Below are 25,058 nucleotides of genomic sequence, written 5' to 3'. Positions count from 1 at the left end.
GAGCCTTGAAGTCTAGAGTGAGAAGTTTTTGTTTTGTGCGAAGGTGGATAAGTAACCACCGGAGGTTTTTAAGAAGGGGAATGACATGCCTAGAGCGTTTCTGCAGGAAGATGAGCCGGGCAGCGGAATGAAGAATAGACTGGAGCGGGGAGAGACAGGAGGAAGGGAAATCACAGAGAAGGCTGACACAGTAGAAGAAGAGTAGAGTAGAGAAGCAGTGTGGCTAGAGAAGCAGTGTGGCTCAGTGGAAAGAGCACGGGCTTTGGAGTCAGAGGTCATGGGTTCGAATCCTGGCTCGGCCACTTGTCAGCTGTGTGACTTTGGGCAAGTCACTTAACTTCTCGGTGCCTCAGTTACCTCATCTGTAAAATGGGGATTAAGACTGTGAGCCCCACGTGGGACAACCTGATTCCCCTGTGTCTATCTCTTACCGATTTGTACATTCCAAGCGCTTACTATAGTGCTCTGCACATAGTAAGCGCTCAATAAATACTATTGAATGAATGAATGAATGAATACCCCAGCGCTTAGAACAGTGCTCGGCGCATAGTAAGCGCTTAACAAATACCAACATTATTATTATTATTACAGTAATCCAGCCGGGATATTATGAGAGACTGTACCAGTAAGATAGCCATTTGGGTGGAGAGGAAAGGACGGATCTTGGCAATATTATAAAGGTGAGACCGCAGGTCTTGGTGACGGATTGGATGTGTGGGGTGAATGAAAGAGCTGAGTCAAGGATAACACCAAGATTGCGGGCTTGAGAGACAGGAAGGATGGTCGAACCATCCACAGTGACAGGGAAGTCAGGAAGAGGACAGGGTTTGAGAGGGAAAATAAGGAGCTCAGTTTTGGACATGTTGAGTTTTAGGTGGTGGGCAGACATCCAGGTAGAGACGTCCTGGAGGCAGGAGGAGATATGAGCCTGAAGGGAGGGGGAGAGGACAGGGCAGAGATGTAGATTTGTGTGTCATCTGCATAGAGATGACAGTTGAAGCCGTGGGAGCGAATGAGTTCACCAAGGGAGTGAGTGTAGATGGAGAACAGAAGAGGGCCAAGAACTGACCCTTGAGGAACTCCTACAGTTAGAGAATGGGAGGGGTAGGAGGAGCCTGCGAAGGAGACCGAGAATGACCGGCCAGAAAGATAAGAGGAGAACCAGGAGAGGATGGAGTCCGTGGAGCCAAGGTGAAATAAGGTGTGGAGGAGAAGGGGATGTCTATAGTGTCAAAGGCAGCTGAGAGGTCAAGGAGGATTAGGATAGAGTAGGAGCCATTGGATTTGGCAAGAAGGAGGTCATGGGTGATCTTTGAGAGAGCAGTCTTAGTAGAGTGGAGGGGATGAAAGCCAGATTGGAGGGTGTCCAGGAAAGAATTGGAGTTAAGGAATTCTAGGCAGCGAGTGCAGATGACTCATTCTAGGAGCTTGGAAAGGAAGGGTAGGAGGGAGATAGAGCGATAACTGGAAGGGGAAGTGGGGTCGAAAGAGGGTTTTTTTAGGATGGGGGAGACATGGGCATGTTTGAAGGCAGAGGGGAAGAAGTCATTGGAGAGTGAGCAGTTAAAGATAGAAGTTAAGGAGGGGAGGAGGGAAGGGGCGATGGTTTTTATAAGGTGAGCGGGAATGGGGTCCGAAGCACAGTTGGAGGGGCTGGCACTTGCGAGGAGGGAGGAGATCTCCTCTGAGGATACTGCAGGGAAAGATGGGAAAGTAGGGGAGAGGGTTGACGGGGGGGAGGCAGAAGGGGGAGGGGTGACTTTGGGCAGCTCAGACCTGACTGTGCTAATTTTCATGTTGAAGTAGGTGGCCAGATAGTTGGGGGTGAAGAATGGGGGAGGGGGAGGAACAGGGGCCCTGAGGAGAGAATTAAAGGTCCAGAACAATTGGCGGGGGTGACGGGCATGGGTGTCAATAAGGGAAGAAAAGTAGTTTTGCCTGGCGGAGGAGAGGGCAGAGTTAAGGCAGGAAAGGATACAGTTGAAATGGATGTTTGTCTTGGTGCTTGGACCTTCGCCGTAGCGCTCAGCAGCTCGAGCATAAGAGCGTAGGAGGCAGACAGAGGCAGTGACCCAGGGCTGCGGGTTAGTGGAGCGAGAGCGGCGGAGGGAAAGGGGGGTAAGTGAGTTGAGATGAGTAGAGAGGGTGGAGTTGAGAGCGGTAACCTGATCATCGAGAGTGGGAAGAGAGGATAGAGAGGCAAGGTGGAGAGAGATGCTTTTGGAGAGAGGGATGGGATAAAGAGAGTGGAGGTCTCTGTGGGGGAGTAATACAGATTTGCAGGGGGAAAGAGTGTGAGAGAAGAGGCAGGTGAGAAGGTTATGGTCTGAGAGAGGAATTTCAGAGTTGGTGAGGGAGGAGATAGTGCAGTGGTAGGAGATGACGAGATCAAGGGTGTGACCAAGTTGGTGAGTGGGCAAGGTGTGGTGGAGCAGGAGGTTGGCAGAGTCAAGGATTGATAGCAGGAGGCCGGCAGAGGAGTCACTGGGTACATCCATGTGGATGTTGAAGTCTCCGAGGATCAGAGTGGGCAGAGAGAAGGAGAGAAGGAAGGTGAGAAAGGGGTCAAGGTGGTTGAAGAAGTAGGTGGTGGGACCAGGAGGGCAGTAGATGATGGCTACAAGTATCTGGAGGGGGTGGTAGAGGCGAATTATATGGCTTCAAAGGAGGGGAAGGAGAGGGAAGGAGGGAGAGGGATAGTGTGGAAGCGGCATCGGGTGAGAGAAGGAAGCTGACGCCTCCTCCCTTTTCGGTGAGTCTGGGGGAGTGGGAGAAGGAGAGGCCTCCGCTGCAGAGAACAGAGGTGGAGACCGTGTCTTCAGGAGTGAGCCAGGTCTCCATAAGGGCAAGGAGGAGGAGAAAGTGGGAAAGGAAAAGGTCAAGGATGAAAGGTAGTTTACCTGTAATGGGGCGGGGAGTCCAGAGGCCACACTTGAAAGTAGCTGTGGGTGCGGGGGGGAGGGAGGAAGGAGCGCGGGGAGGGGAGGGTTTGGATGGGAATGAGGTGGTGGGGCCCTGGACGGGGAGAGGGAGAAGAGGGATGGGGGTGGGACAGGAGGACTGGGATGGGGCGTGAGTGGGGAAGAGGGAAATGGGAGGGTGGGAGGAGGGAGTTTGGTGGGGAGGAGCGGAGGGGGAGGGGGAAGAGGGGTGGCGCTGGTAAAGTGGGGTTCTAGGGCGGGGGAGGGGAGGAAGGGAGGAGGCAGAGGAGAGAGTGGGAAAGAGCTGGCCGAGAGAGGGGAAGGGGAAGGAGAGGATTGGGAGGGGCAGATGGGAGGAGGGGGGGGTGGAAGGACATGGTGAGGCCAGAGAGGCACATGAGTGTCCTCATCTCCCCTCCGAAACCTAACTCTTCCTAACTTCCCCACTTCTATTAACAACACTACCATCCCCCACCCCCAAATCCACAACTTTGATGTCTTCTCCATTTGTCACTAAATCCTGCTGTTTTTTCTCCCTCCACATTTCCTTAATCTGCCTGGTCCCCTTCAACCAAAATGACATTACCCTGGTCCAGGGTCTCTTGACAACACTTCTGAATCAATCTCTTTACTGTGTCTTCCAATCAATCACTCAACCATTTATTCATGGTACTAAGTGCTTTAGAGAGTTCAACAAGAGCAAGATTGCCCTCTGCCCTCAAATGGGGGAAAAAGACAAAAGTATTTAAGATAGTAAATGCTGAAGGAAAAACAAGTATAAAAAAGGAAGCAGTAACCTCAACAGAAACAGCTGAACAAATAATGGCATGTACAGATAGATTTATAAATATATACATTCTTAAATGAGTACTGATAATAGAATCAATCGGTGTAATTTATTAAGCACTAACTGTGTGCCGAGCACAGTACTAAGTATTTGGTAGAGTGCAATACAATAAAGTTGGTAGATATGTTCCCTGTCCTCAAGGAGCTTACAATCTAGCTGGGGAGACAGACATTAAAATAAATTACAGCTAGGGGAAGCCACGTAACACTTCGATGTTACATTCGATCGCATTTACTGATTCAATCGTATTTACTGAGCGCTTACTATGTGCAGAGCACTGTACTAAGCGCTTGATGTACATAAGTGCTGTGGGGCTGGGGGACGGCTGAGCATCAGTGTATTCAAGGGATACAGGCCCAAGTGCATAGGTGATGCAAAGCTGAGGGAGAATAGGGTGGGGAGATGAGGTGTTAGGAACGATTTCTTGAAAGAGGTATGATTTTAGTAGGGTTTTGAAGATAATAATAATAATGTTGGTATTTGTTAAGCGCTTACTATGTGCCGAGCACTGTTCTAAGCGCTGGGGTAGACATAGGGGAATCAGGTTGTCCCACGTGGGGCTCACAGTCTTAATCCCCATTTTACAGATGAGGGAACTGAGGCACAGAGAAGTTAAGTGACTTGCCCACAGTCACACAGCCAACAATTGGCAGAGCTGGGATTCGAACTCATGAGCCCTGACTCCAAAGCCCATGCTCTTTCCACTGAGCCACGCTGCTTCTCCTGGGGAGGGTGTCAGTTTGTCAGATATCAATCAATTATTTATTGTGTTAATAATGTTGGTATTTGTTAAGCGCTTACTATGTGCCGAGCACTGTTCTAAGCACTGGAGCACTGTTCTAAGCGCTGTGCACAGCCTTGTACTAAGCAGTTGGGAAAATACAATATAACAGACATGGTAGACATATATCCTACCCACAAAAACCTTACAGCCTAGGGGGAATGGGAGAGAGTTCCAGGCCAAGGGGAGGATGTGAACAAGGAGTCAGTAACGAGAAAGGAGAGATTGAGACACAGAGAGTAAACTGGCATCAGAGAAGCAAAGTATGCAGGCAGGGTTACAGAAGGAGATTAGCAAAGTTAGCTATGGTAGAACTGATTGGGGGCCTTAAACACAGTGTTAAGGAGATTTTGGTTGATGAGGGGCGTGATGGTCAACCACTGGAGATTTCTGAGGAGTGGAGAGATGTACAAAGCTCTAGACTGTAAACCCATTATGGGCAGGGGCTCTCTCTCTTTACTGCTGTACTGTGCTTTCCAAGAGCTTGGAACAGTATTCTGTACACAGTAAGCACTGAATAAATACAATTGAATGAATGAATAAAGCAGTCTTTTGGGGAGCAGATTCTACAGCTGTGAAAGAAGGATGAGCAAGATGTGGTGACACTGAATAGGTGGGTTGAATGAGAGTGATGAGCCAAGAATAATGCCAAGGTTATGGGCCTTTGGGACAGGGAGGATAATGGTGTCTACACTGATGGGAAAGTCAAGGGGAGGACAGAGTTTGGATTTGTTTGGACGTGTTAAACTTGAGGTGTTCATGGGACAACCAAGTAGAGATGTCTGGAAGGCAGGAGGAAATGTGAAATTGCAGAGATCAAGGCTGGAGAGGTGGTTTTGGGAATCGTCTATATGGTAGTTGAACATATGGGAGTGAATGAGTTCTCCAAAGGAGTGAGTATAGATGGAGAATAAGAGGGGACCCAGAAATGGATCTTGAGGGATTCTCACAGTTAGGGGGTGGAGGAAGAAGGGGAGCCAGTGAAATACTCAGGAGTGGCCTAAGAGACAGGAGAACTAAGAGAGGATAGTTTCAGTGAAGCCAAGGTTAGGTATGTTTCTAAGAGAATGGGGTGGTCCATGGGGAGCTCTTTTGGGAGGGGATGGGATTTTAGGAGGGTTTTAAAGAGGGGGATAGATGTGGTTTGGAAAATTAGGAGGGAAAAGGGGAACAGCATGACCTGGGGGTTGGAGTTGGGAGTTACTATGTACCAAGTACTGTTCTAAGCACTGGAGTAGATACAAGTCAATCAGGTTAGACAGTCCCTGTTCCACACTCTTAATCCCCATTTTTACAGATGAGGTAACTTAGGCCCAGAGAAGAGAAGTGACTTGCCCAAGGTCACAGAGCAGACATGTGGTGGAGCCAGGATTAGAACCCATTACCTTGTGACTCCCAAGCCCATGCTGTATTCATCCCACGTGAGCGTGGCTCAGTGGAAAGAGCCTGGGCTTGGGAGTCAGAGGCCATGGGTTTGAATCCTGTCTCTACCACTTGTCAGCTGTGTGACTGTGGGCAAGTCACTTAACTTCTCTGTGCCTCAGTTACCTCATCTGTAAAATGGGGATTAACTGTAAGCCTCACGAGGGACAACCTGATTAGCCTGTATCTACCTCAGCGCTTAGAACAGTGCTCTGCACATAGTAAGCGTTTAACAAATACCAACATTATTATTACACCATTTACTCCTAGAATGGCATTTGGACCATTTGTCAGCTGGTCTGCCCCCTGTCCAGTACAAATAAGAAACTGGATGTCTTCATATCCTGTAATTTGATTTTCAGCACCTAGCCTCCCTCCACCTCAACTCTTGAAGTCGAAATCCCCAGTTCGAAAGTGCTTTCCGATAAGGCAATACAGTGGCTCAGGGGTGCCCCTGCAGAAACATCCTCGATTTAGCTGGATATCAAAATGTTGTAGATGGTATCCTTAGGCTACACTTGGTCCACAGCGTAACACACACAGCATGACCAACCAGGGTTATGATGTCCTGGTATTTTTGTAAATTGTCACTGTCCACTCTATCCACCCCTTCCAAGTTCACTTTCTCAATATGAGAAAGAGGGAGAGAGAGGGAGGGAGGGGGAGGGAGGGGGAGGGAGAGAGGGGGAGAGAGGGAGAGAGAGGGAGAGAGAGGGAGAGAGAGGGAGAGAGAGGGAGAGAGAGGGAGAGAGGGAGAGAGGGGGAGAGAGGAGGAGGGAGGGGGAGGGAGGGGGAAGAAAGGGGAGGGAGGGGGAGGGGGGGAAGAGAGAGGAGAGAGAGAGACGCATGTGCAATGGGCGTCATATCTCCCGGAAAGAAAAGCGCATGCGCGATAAAGCTGTCTCCCTCGCTGGAGAAGCGGCGCATGCGCTCACCTAGGGCGGTCCGAGTAGTTGATACTCGGTTGAAGTGGGGTGGAGCTGCGGGAGTATGGCGGCGACCAGGACCGCATTGTTTTGGAGGGGACGGAGCCGCTGGGACTGGGCAGCGGGGTGTTTCGGGCGGCATCCTAGCGTGCTTTTTTCCCGGAGCCCCGGGGAGCAGCTCCGGCCACTCCCAGGTCAGTGACTGGGACCGGGGACCGAGAGCCCCGCCTGCCCGTGCTCCCCAAGGACCGGCCTCAGCGGCTCCCTGCCCCCGTCGATGCCCCCGCCCCCGTCCCCGCCCAGCCCCTCAGGGCGGCCCCGCCCCCAGGCCTCGTCGCGGGCCCGCCCAGGTCCTCCTTGCGACCCCGGGCCCCCACCCGGTCCCTCATCGCGGCCTCACTCAGCCCTCGGCCAATCCCTCCTTGTGACTCCGGCCCTGACCCTGTCCAGTCCTTCGTCGGGCCCCCTTCCCCCGGCCTCCACCCCTTCTTCGCTCCTCGTTGCGGCCCCTCCGCCCAACCTCTCCTCGCTGCCCTGTCTTTGTCTAGCCCCTCGTCGTGGGCCCGCTGGCCCGTGAACTCCTTCCAGTCAATCCAGCAGGGATATTGCTGGAGTATGAGATTGATGGAGTGCTTACTGTATGCAGAGCACTGCACTAAAGCCCCTGGGAAATAACCGTGCTATCTCTGCCCGCGAGGAGTTTACAATCTAAAGGGGCCGACAGACTATCCAACCTGATTTGCTTGTATTGACCCCAGTGCATAGTACAGTGCCTGGCGCTTAGTAAATGCCCAACAAAATGCCACATTACAATCAACTAATAATAATAATAATGTTGGTATTTGTTAAGCACTTACTATGTGCCGAGCACTGTTCTAAGCGCTGAGTGGCAGAGTATGAATAATAATAATGATGGTGTTTGTTAAGCGTTTACTATGTACCATGAATTCTTCTAAGCTCTGGGTTAGGTAATGAGGTTGTCCCACGTGGGACTCACAGTCTTAATCCCCATTTTACAGATGAGAAAACTGAGTCACAGAGAATTTAAGTAACTTGCCCAAAGTCACACAGCCGATAAGTGGCAGAAGTGGCATTAGAACCCATGACCTCTCACTCTCAAGCCCATGCTCTTTCCATTAAGCCATGCTGCTTCTCACTTAACTTCTCTGGACCTCAATTACATCATCTGTAAAATGCGGTGTGACCTTGGGCAAGTTACTTTACTTTTCTGGGCCTCAGTTACCTCATCTGTAAAATGAAGATTGAGATTGTGCGCCCCAGGTGGGTCAGGGACCGTGTCCAATCTGATTTGTTTATATCCACCCCAGTGCTTAGTACAGTGTCTGGCACACAGTGAGTGCTTAATAAATGCCACAATTATTTTTCTTATTATTATTATCACTATTATTATGAATCCCCATTTTGACAGTGAAAAACAGGAGAGAAAGAACATTGATTCTTTTGAAATGTGGTGTTGGAGAAGACTTTTGTGAATACCATGGATTGCCTGTAAAACAGATGAATGGATTTTGGAACAAATTAAACTGAAAGGTCTTTGGAAGGCCAAATAACTCGACTTAGATTAGCATGTTTTGGACACTTAATCCGGAGGACTAATTCACAGGGGAAGACACTAATGCTAGTAAAAGTCCAGTGAAAACAAGGAATAATACTAATAATATTAATAACAACAGTATTTGTCAAGTGCTTACTAAGTGCCAAGCACTGTTCTAAGTGCTGGGGTAGATACAAGGTAATCAGATTGTCCCACGTAGGGCTCATGGTCTTAATTCCCATTTTATAGATAAGATAGAGGAAGAGGCAGACCAGCAGCCAGATAGAAACCATAACAATGATAACGAAAGAACCATTAGAAAGGTTGCGGATTGTGGCAGAGGACAGGACGTTCTGGAGAAAGTATATCAGTGGAGTCTCTATGAATCGGAAATGACTTGATGGCACTTAGTAATAATAAATAATAATCCCCATTTTACAGATGAGGTAACTGAGGCCCAGAGAAGTGAAGTGAGGCCCAAGGTCACACAACAGACAAGTGTCAAAGCTGGAATTAGTACCCAGGTCCTTCTGACTCCCAGGCCCGTGTTCTATCCACTAAGCCAAGCTGCTTCTCTGTGGGTGTGAACCCCATGTGGGACAGGGACGGTGCCCAATCTAACTATTCTGTAGCTACCCCAACACTTAGTACAGTGCCTGGCAAGACTGAAGTGAAGAGGTGACACAGACTGAGGGCAAATAGGGGAAGTGAAGGCTTAACTGGGAAAGCCTTCTTCCCCTTAGTCTTTAATCATTTTGATCCCTTTCTCACATTCCTTCTCTCTTTCCCCATGCCCACATTGATCCTTGGGGACTTAAATATCCACATAGATGTTCCTGATGAGCCTTCTACTGACTGCCTACTATCATTCCTCAACTGCATTGACCTCCTGCTTCACCCCACCTCCCCCACTAACCAACTTAGACACCCGCTAGAGCTCATCATCTCTATTGCAAAATCTCTACCCTCACAAACTCTTAAATCCCTCTCTCAGACCATAACCTTCTCACTTGCCTCCTCTCCCATGTACCTTCTCCCCATAAATCTGTACTTTTCCCCATCAGAGACCTCTGATCTTTTAACCCCATCCAATTTTCTCAACTCATCATGCCCCAGTTAGCCTCCATACCCAAACTACCCTCTCTTGATGGCCAAGTAGACACTCTCAACACCACCCTCTCTACTGAATTCAAATCACTCGCTCCCCTATCCCTCCATCATTCTTGTACCATTAATCCACAGCCCGGAATCACCTGCATGGTTCCCCTCCTTCACTCTTGTGCTCGAGCCACAGAGCGCTGCTGGCAGAAATCTAAATATCTGGCTGACATCATCCACTTCAAGTTTGTCCTCATGTACTTTAACTCTGCCCTCTCTTCTGCCTGGCAAAACTATTTCTCCACCCTAATTGGCCCCCCATTCCCTTTGCCAATTGTTCCAGACATTAAACTTGTTCCTCAGGCCCCCGTCCCCCTGCCTCCCTCATCCCTTGCCCCCAGTGACCTGAACACCTACTTTATTGAGAAAATTGACAGGCATGAGCTCCCTAAAATTGCCCCTGCCCCTCTTCAGTCCCTCCCCCTTCTGAACCCCTCTTCAACTTTCCCATTCTTCCCAGCAGTATCCCTAGAGGAGATCTGCTTCCCATCCAAAGCCACTCCCTCCACCTGTGCATCCGACCCCATTCCTTCACACCTTATCAAAACTCTTGCCCCTTTCTTCCCTCCCTTAGGCCATCTTCAGTTGTTTGCTCTCCACTGGCTTCTTCCCCACTGTTTTCAAACATGCCCATGTCTCCCCTATCCTAAATAAAAAGTTCTCCCTTGACCCCATGGCTCCCTCCACTTATCACCCCATCTCACCCCTACCGTTCCTCTTCAAACTCCTTCAACAAGTTGTCTACACCCACTATCTCAAATTCCTCTCCTCCATTCCCTCCTTGACCCCTGGCCCAATCTGGCTTCTGTCCCATTCACTCCACAGAAACCACCATCTCAGAAATCACCAATGATCTCCTTCTTGCCAAATCCAATGGCTTCTACTCCATCCTAATACTCCTCGACCTCTCAACTGCTTTCAACACTCTGGACCACCCCCTTCTCCTGGAAATGTTAAACAACCGTGACTTCACCGACTCTGTCCTCTCCTTTTCTTACATTCATTCTCTCTTTCCCCATGACCCATGTGAGATCAGGACTGGAGGTGGAGATTTGGGTATCAACCACATAGAGGCATGCGGAGGCAAGAAGGAGATCATTGGTGATTTTGGAGAGGGCGGTTTCTGTGGAGTGAAGGGGACAGAAGCCAGATTGGGCCAGCGGTCAAGGAGGGAATTGGAGGAGAGGAATTTGAGATAGTGGGTGTAAACAACTCGTTCAAGGAGTTTGAAGAGGAATGGTAGGATGAAGATGGGGTGATAACTGGAGGAAAGTAGGATGGGCTCTACTCTTATCCTTTGTGGGCTCCTCCTCTGCCTCCCATCCCCTAATTGTGGAAGTCCCTCAAGGTTCAATTCTGGGTCCCCTTCTATTCACCATCTACACCCACTCCTTTGGAGAATTCATTTGCTCCCTTGGCTTCAACTACCACCTCTATGTGGATGATACCTAAATCTCCACCTCCAACCCTTATCTCGCCCTCTCTGCAGTCCAGCATTTCCTCTTGCCTTCAAGACATCTCTACTTGGATGTCTTCCAGTCACCTCAAGCTTAACATGTCCAAAACAGAACTCCTTATCTTCCCACCCAAACCCAGCTCCTCAAAAAACTCCAGTGGTTGCCCATCCACGTCTGCATCAAACTAAAACTCCTCACCATTGGCTTTAAAGCATTCCACCACCTTGCCCCCTCCTACCTCACCTCACCACTCCTTCAACAACCCAACCCGCATACTTCACTCCTCCAGTGCTAACCTTCCCAACTGTGCCTTGTCGGTCATGCCTGTATCACTCCCGACCCCTGGCCCACACTCTGCCTCTGTCACCCCAAATCTCCCTCCTCAAATCTGACAGACAATTACTCATTCCCCACCTTCAAGGCACATCTCCAGGAGGCCTTCCTAGTCTAAGCCCCCCTTTCCTCTTCCATTCCCTTCTCCATCACCCTGTCTTGCTCCCTTTGTTCTTCCCCTTAGCCCCACTGCACTTATGTACATATCTGTAATTTATTTGTATTGATATCTGTCTCCCCCCACCCCCAGCCCCAACAGTGTAAGCTTGTTGTGGGCAGGGACTGTGTCTGTTTATTGCTGTATTGTACTTTCCAAAGCATTTAGTACAGTGCTTTGCACAGTAAGCATTGAATCAATGCATTTGATTGAATTGATTGAATGGAAGACCTCTTGGAGGAGATGAGATTTTAATAAGGCTTTGAAGGTGGGCAGAGTGATATGGAGGGGGAGGGAGTTCCGTGCCAGAGGCAGGATGTGGGCAAGAGGTCAGCATTCATTCTTTCAATAGTATTTATTGAGCATTTACTATGTGCAGAGCACTGTACTGACTGCTTGGAATGTACAATTCGGCAACAGATAAAGACAATCCCTGCCCAATGACGGGCTCACAGTCTAAACGGGGGAGACAGACAGCGAAGCAAAACAGAACAAAACTAAAAACAATATTATCAAGATAAATAGAATCAAGGAGATATACACCTCATTAAAATAAATAGGGTAATAAATAATACATACAAATGAGCACAGTGCTGAGGGGAGGGGAAGGGGGAAGAGCCGAGGATTGCAGAGGGAAAGGGGGGGCTCAGTCTGGGAAGGCCTTCTGGAGGAGGTGAGCTCTCAGTAGGGCTTTGAAGAGGGGAAGAGATTTAGTTTGGCGGATGTGAGGAGGGAGGGCATTCCATTCATTCAGTAGTATCTATTGAGTGTTTACTATGTGCAGAGCACTGTATTAAGCGCTTGGAATGTACAATTCAGCAACAGATAGAGACAATCCCTGCCCAATGACGGGCTTACAGTCTAATAGGACAGCAGTAGGACATGGGCCAGGGATCGACGGAAGGATAGGCATGAACGGGGGACAGTGAAGAGGTGAGCGGCAGAGGAGCCGAGTGTACAGGGTGGGCAGTAGAAAGAGAGAAGGGAGGTGAGGAAGGAGGGGGCAAGGTGATGGAGAGCTTTGAAGCCAAGAGTGAGGAGTTTTTATTTCGTGCTAACATTGATAGGCAACCACTGGAGGATTTTGAGGAGGGGAGTGACATGCCCAGATCATCCGTTTCTGTAGGAAGACGATCCGAGCAGCTGAATGAAGAATAGACTGGAGTGGGGAGAGAGACAGGAGGAAGGGAGATCAGGGAGAAGGCTGACACAATAATCCAGTCAGGATATTATGAGAGCTTGTACCAGCACGATAGCCATTTGGATAGAGGGGAAAGGGCAGTTCTTAGCAATACTGTAAAGGTGAGACCGGCAGGTGTTGGTGACGGATTGGATGTGTGGGGTGAATGAGAGCTGACTCAAGGATGACACCAAGGTTGCAGGCCTGTGCGACGGGAAGGATGGTAGTGCCGTCCACAGTGACAGGGAACTCAGGGAGAGGACAGGGTTTGGAAGGGAAGATAAGGAGCTTAGTTTTGGACATGTTGAGTTTTAAGTGGCAGGCAGACATCCAAGTGGAGAAGTCCTGAAGTCAGGAGGAGATATGAGCCTGAAGGGAGGAGGAGAGAACAGGGAGGAGATGTAGATTTGGGTGTCATCTGCGTAGAGATGATAGTTGAAGCCGTGGGAGTGAATGAGTTCACCAAGGGAGTGAGTATAGATGGAGAACAGAAGAGGGCTAAGAACTGACCCTTGAGGAACCCCTAAAGTTAGTGGATGGGAGGGGGAGAAGGAGCCCACAAAGGAGACCGAGAAATAAAGGAGATCTAGGTAAAGTGAGTAGGTTGACAGGGAAGCAGAGTGTTCAGTTTCTGGGTTGTAATAGGAAATCAGTGAGGTAAACTAGGAGGGGGAGAATTTATATGCAGAATTCCATTGACAAGAGGACTTTTGCTTTTGAGGAAGCTCTAAACGACCTAAATCAGAATAGAGGAACCAGGTACCATCCTTAATCGAATCCATTAGGCATCTTGCCTCTGGTTATTGAAAGCTGTAAGCCTCCATCCGTCCCTCTTTTGTTTGTAAATCAATTACTCAATGATATTTATTGAGTACTTACTGTGTGCAGAACACTGTACTAAGCTCTTGGGAAAGTACAATGCAATGGAGTAGGTAGAAACTGTCCCTGCTCACAAAGAGTTTACAGTCCAGAGGGGGAGACAGACATTAAAATAAAGATAGGAGAAATGATAGTTTTAAAAAATATGTTTCATAAGTGCTGAGGTTGGGCTGGCTGTCAAAGTGCTTAAAGGGTATAGACCCAAATGCTTAGGCGATGCAAGAAGGGAGGGCAAATAGGGCGATTTAGGAGCAAAGTCAGGCAAATCCTGTTGCAGGAGATATGGTTTTAGAAGCACTTTGAAGATGGGGAGAGTATTGGACTATAGGATATGAAGTGGGAGGGTGTTCCAGGCTAGAGGGAGAATGTGAGCAAGAAGAGAAGCAGCATAGCATAATGGTTAAAGCATGGGCCTGGGAGTCAGAAGGACCTAGGTTCTAATCCTGGTTCCTCTGCTTGTCTGCTGTGTGACCTTGGGCAAGTCCCTTCACTTTTCTGTTCCTCAGTTACTTCATCTTTAAAATGGGGATTAAGACCTCATGTTGGAAGGTCCCTCAAGGTTCAGTTCTGTTCCTTGTATTCTCTTCTATTCTCTATCTACACCCACTCCCTTGAAAAACTCATTTGCTCCCTTTGCTTCAACTACCACCTCTATGCGGATGATACCCAAATCTACATCAACACCCTGATTTCTCTCCCTCTCTGTAGTCTGACATTGCCTCTTGCCTTCAAGACATCTCAACTTGGATGTCCTCCCGTCACCTCAAGCTTAATATGTCCAAAACAGAATTCCTTATCTTCTCACCCAAACCCTGTCCTGCCACTGACTTTCCCATCACTGTAGGCAACACCACCATTCTCCCTATCTCACAAACCCATTACCTTGGCGTTATCCTTGATTCATCTGTCTCATTCAACCCACATATTCAGTCCATCACTAAATCCTGTCAGTCCAACCTTCACAATATTGCCAAAATCTGCTCTTTCCTCTCCATCCAAACTGCCACCACGTTAATACAGTCACTCATCATGTCCCCCCTAGATTACTGCATCGGCCTCCTTTCTGACCCCCCAGCCTCCTGTCTCTCCCCACTCCAGTCTAAGGACTGCTACCCGGATCTGCCCGGATCATTTTTCTACAAAAACATTCAGGACATGTTACCTGGCTTCTCAAAAAACCTCCAGTTTTTCACTTCTGCATCAAACAAAAACTCATCACTGGCTTTAAAGCACTTCATCACTTTACTCCTTCCTACCTCACCTTATTAATCTCTTACTACTACAGCCCAGCCCGCACCCTTCACTCCTGTAATGCTAACCTTCTCACTGTTCCTCGCTCTCACCTCTATCACTGCTGACCCCTGACCCACATCCTGTCTCTGGTCTGGAACACCCTCCCTCCTCAAAAATGACAGACAGTTACTCTCCCCACCTTTAAGGCCTTATTGAAGGCACATCCCCTCTAGGAGGCCTTCCCTGACTAAACCTCCCCTTTCCTCTTCTCCCACTCCTTTCTGCCTCACCCTGACTTGCTCCCATAGTTCTTCCTCCACTCCCAGTCCCACAGCACTTATGTACATATCTGTAATTATATATATTATTTTATATAATAAAGCGTGGCTCTGTGGAAAGAGCATGGGCTTTGGAGTCAGGGCTCATGAGTTCGAATCCCAGCCCTGCCACTTGTCGGCTGTGTGACTGTGGGCAAGTCACTTAACTTCTCTGTGCCTCAGTTCCCTCATCTGTAAAATGGGGATTAAGACTGTGAGCCCCACGTGGGACAACCTGATTCCCCTATGTCTACCCCAGCGCTTAGAACAGTGCTCGGCACATAGTAAGCGCTTAACAAATACCAACATTATTATTATTATATATTATTGTCTGTCCCCCTTCTAGACTGTAAGATCATTGTGGGCAGGGAATTTATCTATTTATTGTTGTATTCTACTCTCCCAAGCACTTAATACAATGCTCTGCACACAGTAAGCACTCAATAAATACGACTGAATGAAATGAGTGAATGTGAGCTGTGGACACAGTTAAAAAGTGGGAATGCACAGTGAACGTGTCTACCAGCTCTGTTATATTGTACTCTTCCAAGTGCTTAATACAGTATTCTGAACACAGTTAAGTGGTTAGTAGGTGAGATTGATTGACTGGTTGAAACCGAGGAGGAGCCAGTGATAGGCACCGGGAATTAGCTGTCAGAGAGATAGGAGAACCAGGAGAGGACAGTGTCAGTGAAGCCGAAGTTGGATAATGTTTCCAGGAGAAGGGGTGATCCACAGTGTTGAAGGCAACTGAGAGGTCAAGGGAGATTAGGATGGACTAGAGGGCAGTGTATTTGTCAGAAAGGTCATTGGTGACTTTAGAGAGGGCCATTTCTGTGAAGTGGGCAGGATCCAGATTACACAGCGCTGAGAGAATTGGAGGAGCAGAAGTGGAGGCAACAAGGGTAGACAACTTGTTTGAGGAGAATTTGGAGAGGAATGATAGGAGGAGGATGGGGTGCTTAAGTAGAGGGAGCCATGGTGTCAAGGGAGGGGTTTTTTTAGTGTAGAGACAGATACATGGACAGGCTTGAAAGCAGTGGGGAAGGAGCCTTTGGAAAGTGAATGATTGAAAAAGGAGATCAGCGAGGGAAGCAAGAGGGAAAATTATAGTACAAGGGTCATTATTGTTTTTTACAAAAGAGCCAAAGAAAATGAAGACTTTGAGCAATTGCAACAATCGTACCAGTTAAGCATGTGCTAATCAATGATATTTATTGAGCACTTATTGTATACCAAACCCTGACCTATGCCTTTGGGAGATTCCAATACAACAGTTATGATATAACTTGCTTCATTATAGAGATGTAATAATAATAATAATAATAAAAATAACGGTATTTGTTAAGCGCTTACTATGTGCAGAGCACCTTTCTAAGCGCTGAGGGAGATACAGGGTAATCAAGTGGTCCCACAATGAGGCTCACAGTCTTAATCCCCATTTTACAGATGAGGCAACTGAGGCACAGAGAAGTAAAGTGACTTACCCACAGTCACACAGCTGACAAATGGCAGAGCTGGGAGAGAGAGAGAGAGAGACCCCTTAATTTGGCTGTTTTGTTGTTTTTATTGTGGATGTCAGAGTTGCAAAGCAAGCTATTTCTCTGTTGAACAGACTTGCGAAAGCATTGCTGTTTAGGTGTTACCTCTAACAACTTCAATCGGGATTTTGCTGTCATTTTGCCGGCTTTAATTTGAAATAACATCCGAAGCCCTCAGTGGGAGGAGCAGGGGTTGCTCCACTGAATGGGAGCTGGAGGGGAGGCACAGCCTTGGAAGGTTAGGTTATAAGGGTGCAGAAGAACCTATCAATCACAAACACCTCAAAGCAGTGCCACATGGTGATGGGGGCAGAGGGAGGGAAGGATATAATTCCTTGGAATTGAATGCTTCCTTTCCCTCCCCAGGGAATAACTGGAAAAGTTATTGCCCAGCTCCTGCTGTCCCTGCACATGCCTGCCAAGCTCCAGTGTCTCTGCCTTGCGGAGACTATTGAGCTCAACAGCTTGGGCCCTGGTATGTGCTGGGGAGGGCATGGGAAGGGCAGCATACCTTTCTCTTCACCAGCCCCTGTGGAGACTCCCAGTTGTGCACCTGGCACAAGGGATGCCTTTGGAATAAGCTATGCAGTCTGTTGGAAAGAGCCCAAGACTGGGAGTTGGGGGAACTGTATTCTAATAATAATAATTGTGGTATTTGTTAAGCACTTACTGTCTTTCAGCCACTGTACTCAGTGCTGGGATGGCTACAAGCAAATCAGGTTGGATGCTATCCTTGTCCCACATGAGGCTGACAGTCTCAATCCCCATTTTACAGATGAGGGAACTGAGACCCAGAGAAGTGAATTGACTTGCCCAAGGTCACACAGCAGACAAGTGGTGGAGCTGGGATTAGAACCCATGACCTTCTGACTCCCAGGCCCATGCCCTATCCACTACGCCATGCTACTTCTCTAATCCTGACTCTCCACTTCCCTGCTGTATGACCTTGGGCAAGGCACTTAACTTCTATGTGCCTCACTTTTCTCATCTGTAAAATGGGGATGAAATATTTGTAATCCTTTACCCATAGATTGTGAGCCTCTTGAGGGACAGGGACTACATTTGTTTAGATTGTGTTGTATCTGCCCAAGTCATTGGAGCATAGTAAGTGCCTAATAAATGCTATTATTATTATTACTCCCAGCCCCAGCACCTTTGGGATTGAGCAGCCTCTTTATTATGACAGTATTTGTTTAGCACTTTCTATGTGCCAAGCACTGTACTAAGCACTGGGGTAGATAGAAGATCATCAGGTTGGACCCAGTCCCTTTCCTTCTGGGGCTCATAACCTAAGCAGGTGGGAGAATGGGTATTGAATCCCCATTTTACAGATGAGGAAACTGAAGGACAGAGAAAGTTCAGTGACTTACTGAAGGTCACAGAGCAGGCAAGTGGCAAAGCTGGGTTTAGAACTCAGGTCATCTGACTCCAGGCCCATGTTCTTTCCACTAGGCCACACTGCTTCCCTGCCTCACCTGGAAAGCCAGCCACAGCACTGTTGCCACCTTCAGATAGCGCAGTGGTTGGGAAGGTGAAGGGTGAGGCAGGAGACTGCTTACCACTGAAGACAAGGATTGGTTGCCTTCAGATAGGCAGTCAAGAGATGGCTCAATCTGCTGCTAGTGCAGACATTTGGAGCCCCACCAGTCCCTGGGCCAGTGGAGCTGGGTTCTTAAATCAGAGAGGAGTGAAGTCTTTATCTTGGCTTCTCCAGCCCAGGAAGTGGCCCAAATGTTGGTGGTGTTGCCTTGACCCTGGGGGCCTGAACTCCAGCACCACATTTGCTTCTGGGAAGTGCCAGATTTGGTTCGGCCCCTGCGGTCAGTCATCTATTAGGGCACTTAGAAAAGACATTGATGTTTGAAAGCCAACTGGCTTCATTTCAGCACAGTAGTTTGGTTCAATAAAGTCTGGTGAACTAATGGCAATTCAGACAATCAATGGTATTTACTGAGCACAGAGCATTCTCCCCAAACAGAAGGAAGCAGTGTGGTTCAGTGGAAAGAGCACGGGCTTGGGAGTTAGAGCTAATGGGTTCTAATCCCAGCTCTGCCTCTTGTTTGCTGTGTGACTTTGGGCAACTCACTTAACTTCTTTGTGCCTCAGTTACCTCATATATAAAATGGGGATTAAGACTGTGAGCCCCACGTGGGACAACCTGATTACCTTATATCTCCTCCAGCACTTAGAACAATGCTTGGCACATAGTAAGCGCTTAATAAATACCATTATTATTTTTTAATAGAAAAAATGACCAAAATACCTTGGAGAAAATAATAATAGTTGATGATACAGTATTTTGATTTCCCTTTATTAAGTTGAGTATTTATCTATTATAAACATTGTGTGTCGTATGTGCTAAACCATTGACTTTGCCCTCACAGCTTTTTGGACAGACCTCCCCGTGCCATAGGTACCAGAAAGGTACCTCCATCTCCACATCTTGCCTCTGATAGAAAAATTCCCCCCTGGTCCAGCCATGGGGCAGGAGCCTACTCCCACCTCAACCCCACTGTCTATTTGGGAAAACCTCCTGGAGGCTATTTCCATTGGCATAAAACAGTCAGTCAGTAAGCCAGTCATTTAATATCATCCTCAATATTGTACTCTCCCAAGTATTTAGTACTGTGTTTGGCACACAGAATATATGATTGGTACCAGGAGGCGGAGGGACCCAGGGGCAACTCTTGTCACCACAACCTTGCCTTCTCCTCCCATGCAGTTTGCACTTGTGAGCCCTGATTGTGTCTTTTGAGCCCGGGGTGTGCTGCATCCAAACACACTCATGTTGTTGGATGAACATTCCTGAATTCCCTAATCATAGTCCATCTGAGATGCAAACCGGGGGTACAGATTATGGCCGAACTGAGTATTCCTAGATGTTCATAAGCCATATAAATCCATAGCCAGATAATATTAGTCTCATCAACTCACTTTCTGACATCTCAGAATTCCATTTATATGTGTAACTCTTTTCAGGGGTCTTGAGAGCCCTTTGTCACGATGTGTTTAAATGTTTTTTATTGCTTTTTTCTCTAGTTGGCAAGCAGAAGGCAACGTTGTCTTTCCTTAGTCGACCAGATTTGCCAAACCTGGCATATCAGAAACTAAAGGGCAAGAGCCCTGGACTTATTTTCCTTCCCGGCTATATTTCAAATATGAGTGGTACCAAAGCCCTGGCACTTGAAGAGTTTTGCAAATCTCTGGGCCATTCCTATGTAAGGTAGGAACAAAAAATGTGTGTTAAATTTCTGTGAATATTTTGGTTAGTGATGGCCACATGATAATGTTGATTACAATAGCAATTTTGCAAGCATAAATTGAAATAAGATCCACTGCTTCTTTGTCCATTAATTTCAACAGATCAGCAATATAGAGGTTTCATCATGTGAGCTAGAAGGGTCAGCATCCTTTGCAAAGGGAAGAATGGGTTGAGCTAAAGTTCATTGAGCCAAATAATTTTCTCCATTCACCAGTCTCAATATTTAAATAGTGAATGCAATAGCTCTTAACATTGCATGTTGCCTTGTGAAATATAATGAAGGCTCTCCTGGCTCTTGGGACACTGCACTTTATTAAGTCATTTGATCCTCAAGTGCTTCAAGTCAAATCTGAAACCAGCTGGGTGTAGAGAGTGTATGGGGACAAAGTTTCTATTGGCTAGAAATCAGCTTCTGGTATTATAATCTGGCTCTGTTAATATGGGATCTCACTAAATGGTAATGGAGGTGTGCCTCCATCTAAATATTTGAAGTACATTATCCCCCCTCTTACTCTGTCTTTGAGCCCCATGTGGTTCAAGAACTGCACTACCTAATTTAACTTGATTTAACTAATTTAACCCCAGTGCTTAGAACAATGTCTCACACCTAGCATTAAACAAATAACACCGTAATAATAATTCCAGTGCTCCTTGCAGGTAGGGCACATGCATTCTGTTTCCCTTGTACTTTCCCGAATGCTCAGTATGGAGCATTGCACTCAGGAGGGTGCTAAGCAAATACGGCTGCTACTGTTTCACTCTCCAGGATTACACTAAGAACCAGAATCTGCCTTCTGATCCATTATAGAGTACTAAATTTGAGGATATTGGACCTACAGTTTTTGTCTCCTGTCAATACTTTCTCTTTTTCCACTGTACTTGTATTTTACTGATTGCCAAGATAAAAATCGCACCTATTTATAGTCTGGTAACTTTTCATATGCAAATCAGTATTAGTAGTGATGAGTAGTGCTTTGTGATGTCTAATACATTTTGGGGCCTCACTAGGAAAAGAGGGATTTGAAATTAGTCTCTGACTCTGAAGAGAGTCTCCTGCTGCATTTTGTTAAAGGACTCCTGGCCCATGAAGGTCAAAAAATAATGAACTGGTACTTTTTTGATGACTTTCTTTTTGACCGAGAATGAATCTCTTTGTCTTGAAATGATTAGATACTGCATAACTAATCTTTCAAACAATTAGATCCAGATATCCTTCCACGAGGGGATTGTGTTCTGGTGAAACCGTAGGTTCAGGATAATTCATGCTGTAGTCCTCAACTTTTCCAACGCTGTATGTGCATTCATAGAAACAGTGTCTTCCAACACATGATGCCCTAGATCCAAACAGGCTCATGGTGTCAGACAGATGCTCCCCCAAATCCTCTACATCCATCTAGCCAAAATGCAAAGTGACAGTGTGTTTTAGGGCAGAACTGAGTGAATTAAATTGAAACCAACCATGGAAGGCTTTGAGAACCAATCATTTACTAATGCTGAGGGAAGACCTTGACAAGGTTTTGAAGGCGTGTAAAACAGATTTCTAGATCAAACAATTTTCACTATTGGGTTTTTTTTTTACAAGAATGGTTTTTCTATAGGCCTGTATTCCCAGAATGTATCACAACCATTTTAATTATGTTTACATCTCATTTTACTATGAGGCACATAATACAGTGCTTTGCACTGTATGAACTCAATAAATATGATTGAACAGGGAAATTGACTGTCATAAAATAAAATAGTGGCAGAATTTCCAAAGAATTTATTTGAATGCCTTCTGTGCATAGAGCACTGCACACTCAGTTCATCCATATTGTGTGTTTTCACTGTGTGTTTTACGATGAATAGGAATGTATCCAAATTAGGAAACTTCAGAATTAGACACAGGTTGTTGACAGAACAGTCCCTATTTGGATAGAATTCTTGCTATATCTATTAAGTAGTTGCATATAAAATGAGTTTTCCTTAATATCGGGTGTGTCAAAAATTTAACACCTACATTATAAGAGAGCTGACTGGACTAAATCTGAGGGGATATAAAGAAGTCAGTTGAGATCTCTGTCCTCAAGAAATTTAGAGTGTACAGGCATATTCCGGGTTCCAAACACCCACAGTATGTAAAATCTGGCGTTCGTCATCATCATCATCGTAATTGTGATAATCTTAAAACACTTACTGTGTGCCAAGCACTTTACTAAATTCTGGGTGGATACAAGATCATCAGGGCACACACTGGTATCACAGTTTAAGTAGCGGGAAGCAAAGTACTGAATCCCTATTTTACACATGAGGAACCTGAGGCACACAGAGGTGAAGTGACTTGCCCATGGTCACAGAGCAGGCATATGACAAAGATGGGATTAGAGCCCAGGTCTCCTGACTCCTAGGCTCATGCTCTTTCCACTAGGCCTTACTGCTCATACATTGATCACTCGTGTGCCCCAGGATTTGCAAGTCTTCCTTGCCCCCCAACATTACATGCAATTACAACCCATATGTTACCTAAAGCCGTATGCACCAGCACCATGGCTCCTTTTGACTCTAAAAGTCACACACGAATGCGGCCAGGTTGAACATACTTCCACCCTCAGCTCTATGTGTGAGCGCCAGCCCTCTCGCTGTGATCACCCGCTAAGTGGCCTCATCTCCCTGTTCCCACTTGCAGCCCCATCTTCTTCGCTTCCCAGTTCCCAGGGACTGGGAGTGATAGACTGGGACAGACTGGAGGCAATAGCTGTTGCTGTGGTGCAGCTGCCAGTTGTTGACAGGCTGCCCTTGCCCAACCCTCCCATTTTCCTTATCCTTCCCAGTTGGGGTGAGCAGTTGGGGAGAGCAGAGGAAATGTGATGAAATTAGCCATGTTAGCAGGAAGGGGTTGGAGAGATGGAAGATGGAGGAGGGGGCCATGCACAAGCAGAAGGACATTCCCGAAAAACGGGGGAGGGAAATAAACATGGGTGGAGGAGAAGGATTTATAGGGAAATTTTTTATTTATTTCTAGAGTCTAGCCATCATGTCAAGATTGGTTCTGGAAAGGAGCCAACAAATTGCATGTAAGGCTTTGAGATAATGTACAGCCATTTATATTACATCCTATACACACTCTCTCTCTCCCTCTTTTTCTTTCTCTCTTCCCCCTCCTCCCTACCCTTTACGTGGCTATCTTGCCAACACTTCCAAAACTGAACTCCTCGTCATCATTCCTAAACCCCCTTCTCCCCCAACTTTCATTTCACTGTGGACAACACAGTCACCCTCTACATACCAGAAGCCTGCAATGCCTCTTTCTCCTTTAACGCAGATATCCAGTTGTTCTCTAAATCTTATCAATTCTATCTCTACAACTTTTCCATAATTCACCCCTTCTTCTACAACCAAACTGCAACCAAGTTGGTTGCAAGCTCCTCTCTGACCTCACTGCCCCCAGCCATCCAATCCATACTTCACTCTGCTGCCCTGGTCATTTTTCTAATGCATCTTTCTGCACATCTCCCCATTCCTCAAAAATTCCAATGGTTCCCCATCCATCTCTGCATCCAGCAGACCCTCCTGACCAGCTTTAAGGCACTTAGCTCTCTCCCTACCACTTACCCTCTCTCCTCTTCCACTACAAGTCAGGTGGCACACTTTGTTTCTTTCAGACTAACCTCCTATGTTTTTATTTCTCTCCAACTAAGCTCTTGCTCACACCCTCCCTCCTGCCTAGAACTCTCTCTCCTGTCGCATCTGACAGACCACTGGTCTCCCCATGTTTAAGGTCCTTCTAAAGTCAGATCTCTTCCACGAGGCCTTCCCTGATTAACCTCTCACCTCCCCAACCTATTTATCCCACTATTGCCAATTCAGCACTTTTATGTCCTTTTTTTATGGTATTTGTTAAGCACTTACTATGTGCAATACATAGTACTAAGCCCTGGGGGAGATACAAGCTAATCAGGTTGGACACAGTCTATGTCACACATGGGGCTCACAGTCTTAATCCCCATTTTACAGATGAGGTAACCAAAGCACAGAGAAGTTAAATGACTTGCCCCAAGTCATACAGCAGGTAAGTGGCAGAACTAGGATTAGAGCCCAAGACCTTCTGACTCCCAGGAGTATGCTCGATCCATTAGACCATGCTGCTTTTAAGCCCTTGGGAACTTACCATTCCTCCTTCCCATAGCACTTATGTACTTATCTTTACATTTTATTGCTGCCCCTACTTGTAGTTTGTTTTAGTGTCTGTTTTCCCCACTTATTTTTTTAATGGTATTTGTTAAGCACTTAATGTATGCCTGGCACTGTTCTAAGTGCTAGGGTAGATACAAGATAATCAGGATGGACACAGTCTGTGTCCTTCATGGGGCTCAAGGTCTTAATTCCCATTTTACAGATGAGGTAGCTAAGGCAGAACGTAGGTGACTTGCCCCAGGTCATACAGCAAACAGGTGGCAGAGCTGGGATTGGAACCCATGTCCTTCTGACTCTCAGGCCTGTGTTCTATCCACTAGGCAGTGCTGCTTCCCACTAAACTGTAAAATTCTTGAGGACAGGGATTCTATCTACTAATTTACTATACTCTTAGTACGGTGCTAATCGCGTTTCTCTCTGTAGAGCAAGCGCTAAATAGATACTACTGATTGAAGGTAATAGTGATAGTGAAATTCACCTACAAATGTCTGTGAAACCAACAAGTGTTAGCCCCTCTGGTGCCAGTAAGCTAAACTCAGTGCTAGTCAGCTAAGCTCATTAGCCTGGCCAGGGTGTGACCAGTCATCAATAGATTTCTTGTCTGTCTGTCTCCCCCGATTAGACTGTAAGCCCGTCAGACGGCAGGGACTGTCTCTATCTGTTGCCGACTTGTTCATCCCAAGCGCTTAGTACAGTGCTCTGCACATAGTAAGCGCTCAATAAATACTATTGAATGAATGAATAGATGGACAGAGTATTTGTCCTTTGGACTCAGAGACACAGCAGCCTGAAATTTTTTTTATGTCTGGCAAAAGTTGGGGCCAGGTGAAGTTTGAGACACTAGCAAGACACCCAGATGGGTTGTCCTGATGGCAGAAGGAAATATGAAATTATAGAGCCAGTGAGATATCCTCCC

General features: G+C 46.9%; 1 protein-coding gene across 1 annotated transcript in view; it reads left to right on the top strand.

Moving 5' to 3' along the window:
- Positions 1 to 6,899: 6,899 nt before the first annotated feature.
- Positions 6,900 to 25,058, top strand: part of ABHD10 (abhydrolase domain containing 10, depalmitoylase) — a 39,972-nt gene continuing 21,813 nt past the window's right edge. The window contains exons 1-2 of the mRNA XM_029081626.2: positions 6,900 to 7,091; positions 19,747 to 19,930. Of these exons, the coding sequence (XP_028937459.1) occupies positions 6,962 to 7,091; positions 19,747 to 19,930 (314 nt within the window). The 5' untranslated portion in view covers positions 6,900 to 6,961. The remainder of the gene's footprint in view (positions 7,092 to 19,746; positions 19,931 to 25,058) is intronic.

Source organism: Ornithorhynchus anatinus, chromosome 17 (assembly GCF_004115215.2).
Source record: "Ornithorhynchus anatinus isolate Pmale09 chromosome 17, mOrnAna1.pri.v4, whole genome shotgun sequence".
NCBI classification, from domain to species: Eukaryota; Metazoa; Chordata; class Mammalia; order Monotremata; family Ornithorhynchidae; genus Ornithorhynchus; species Ornithorhynchus anatinus.
This window is presented reverse-complemented; position numbering and strand designations above follow the sequence as displayed.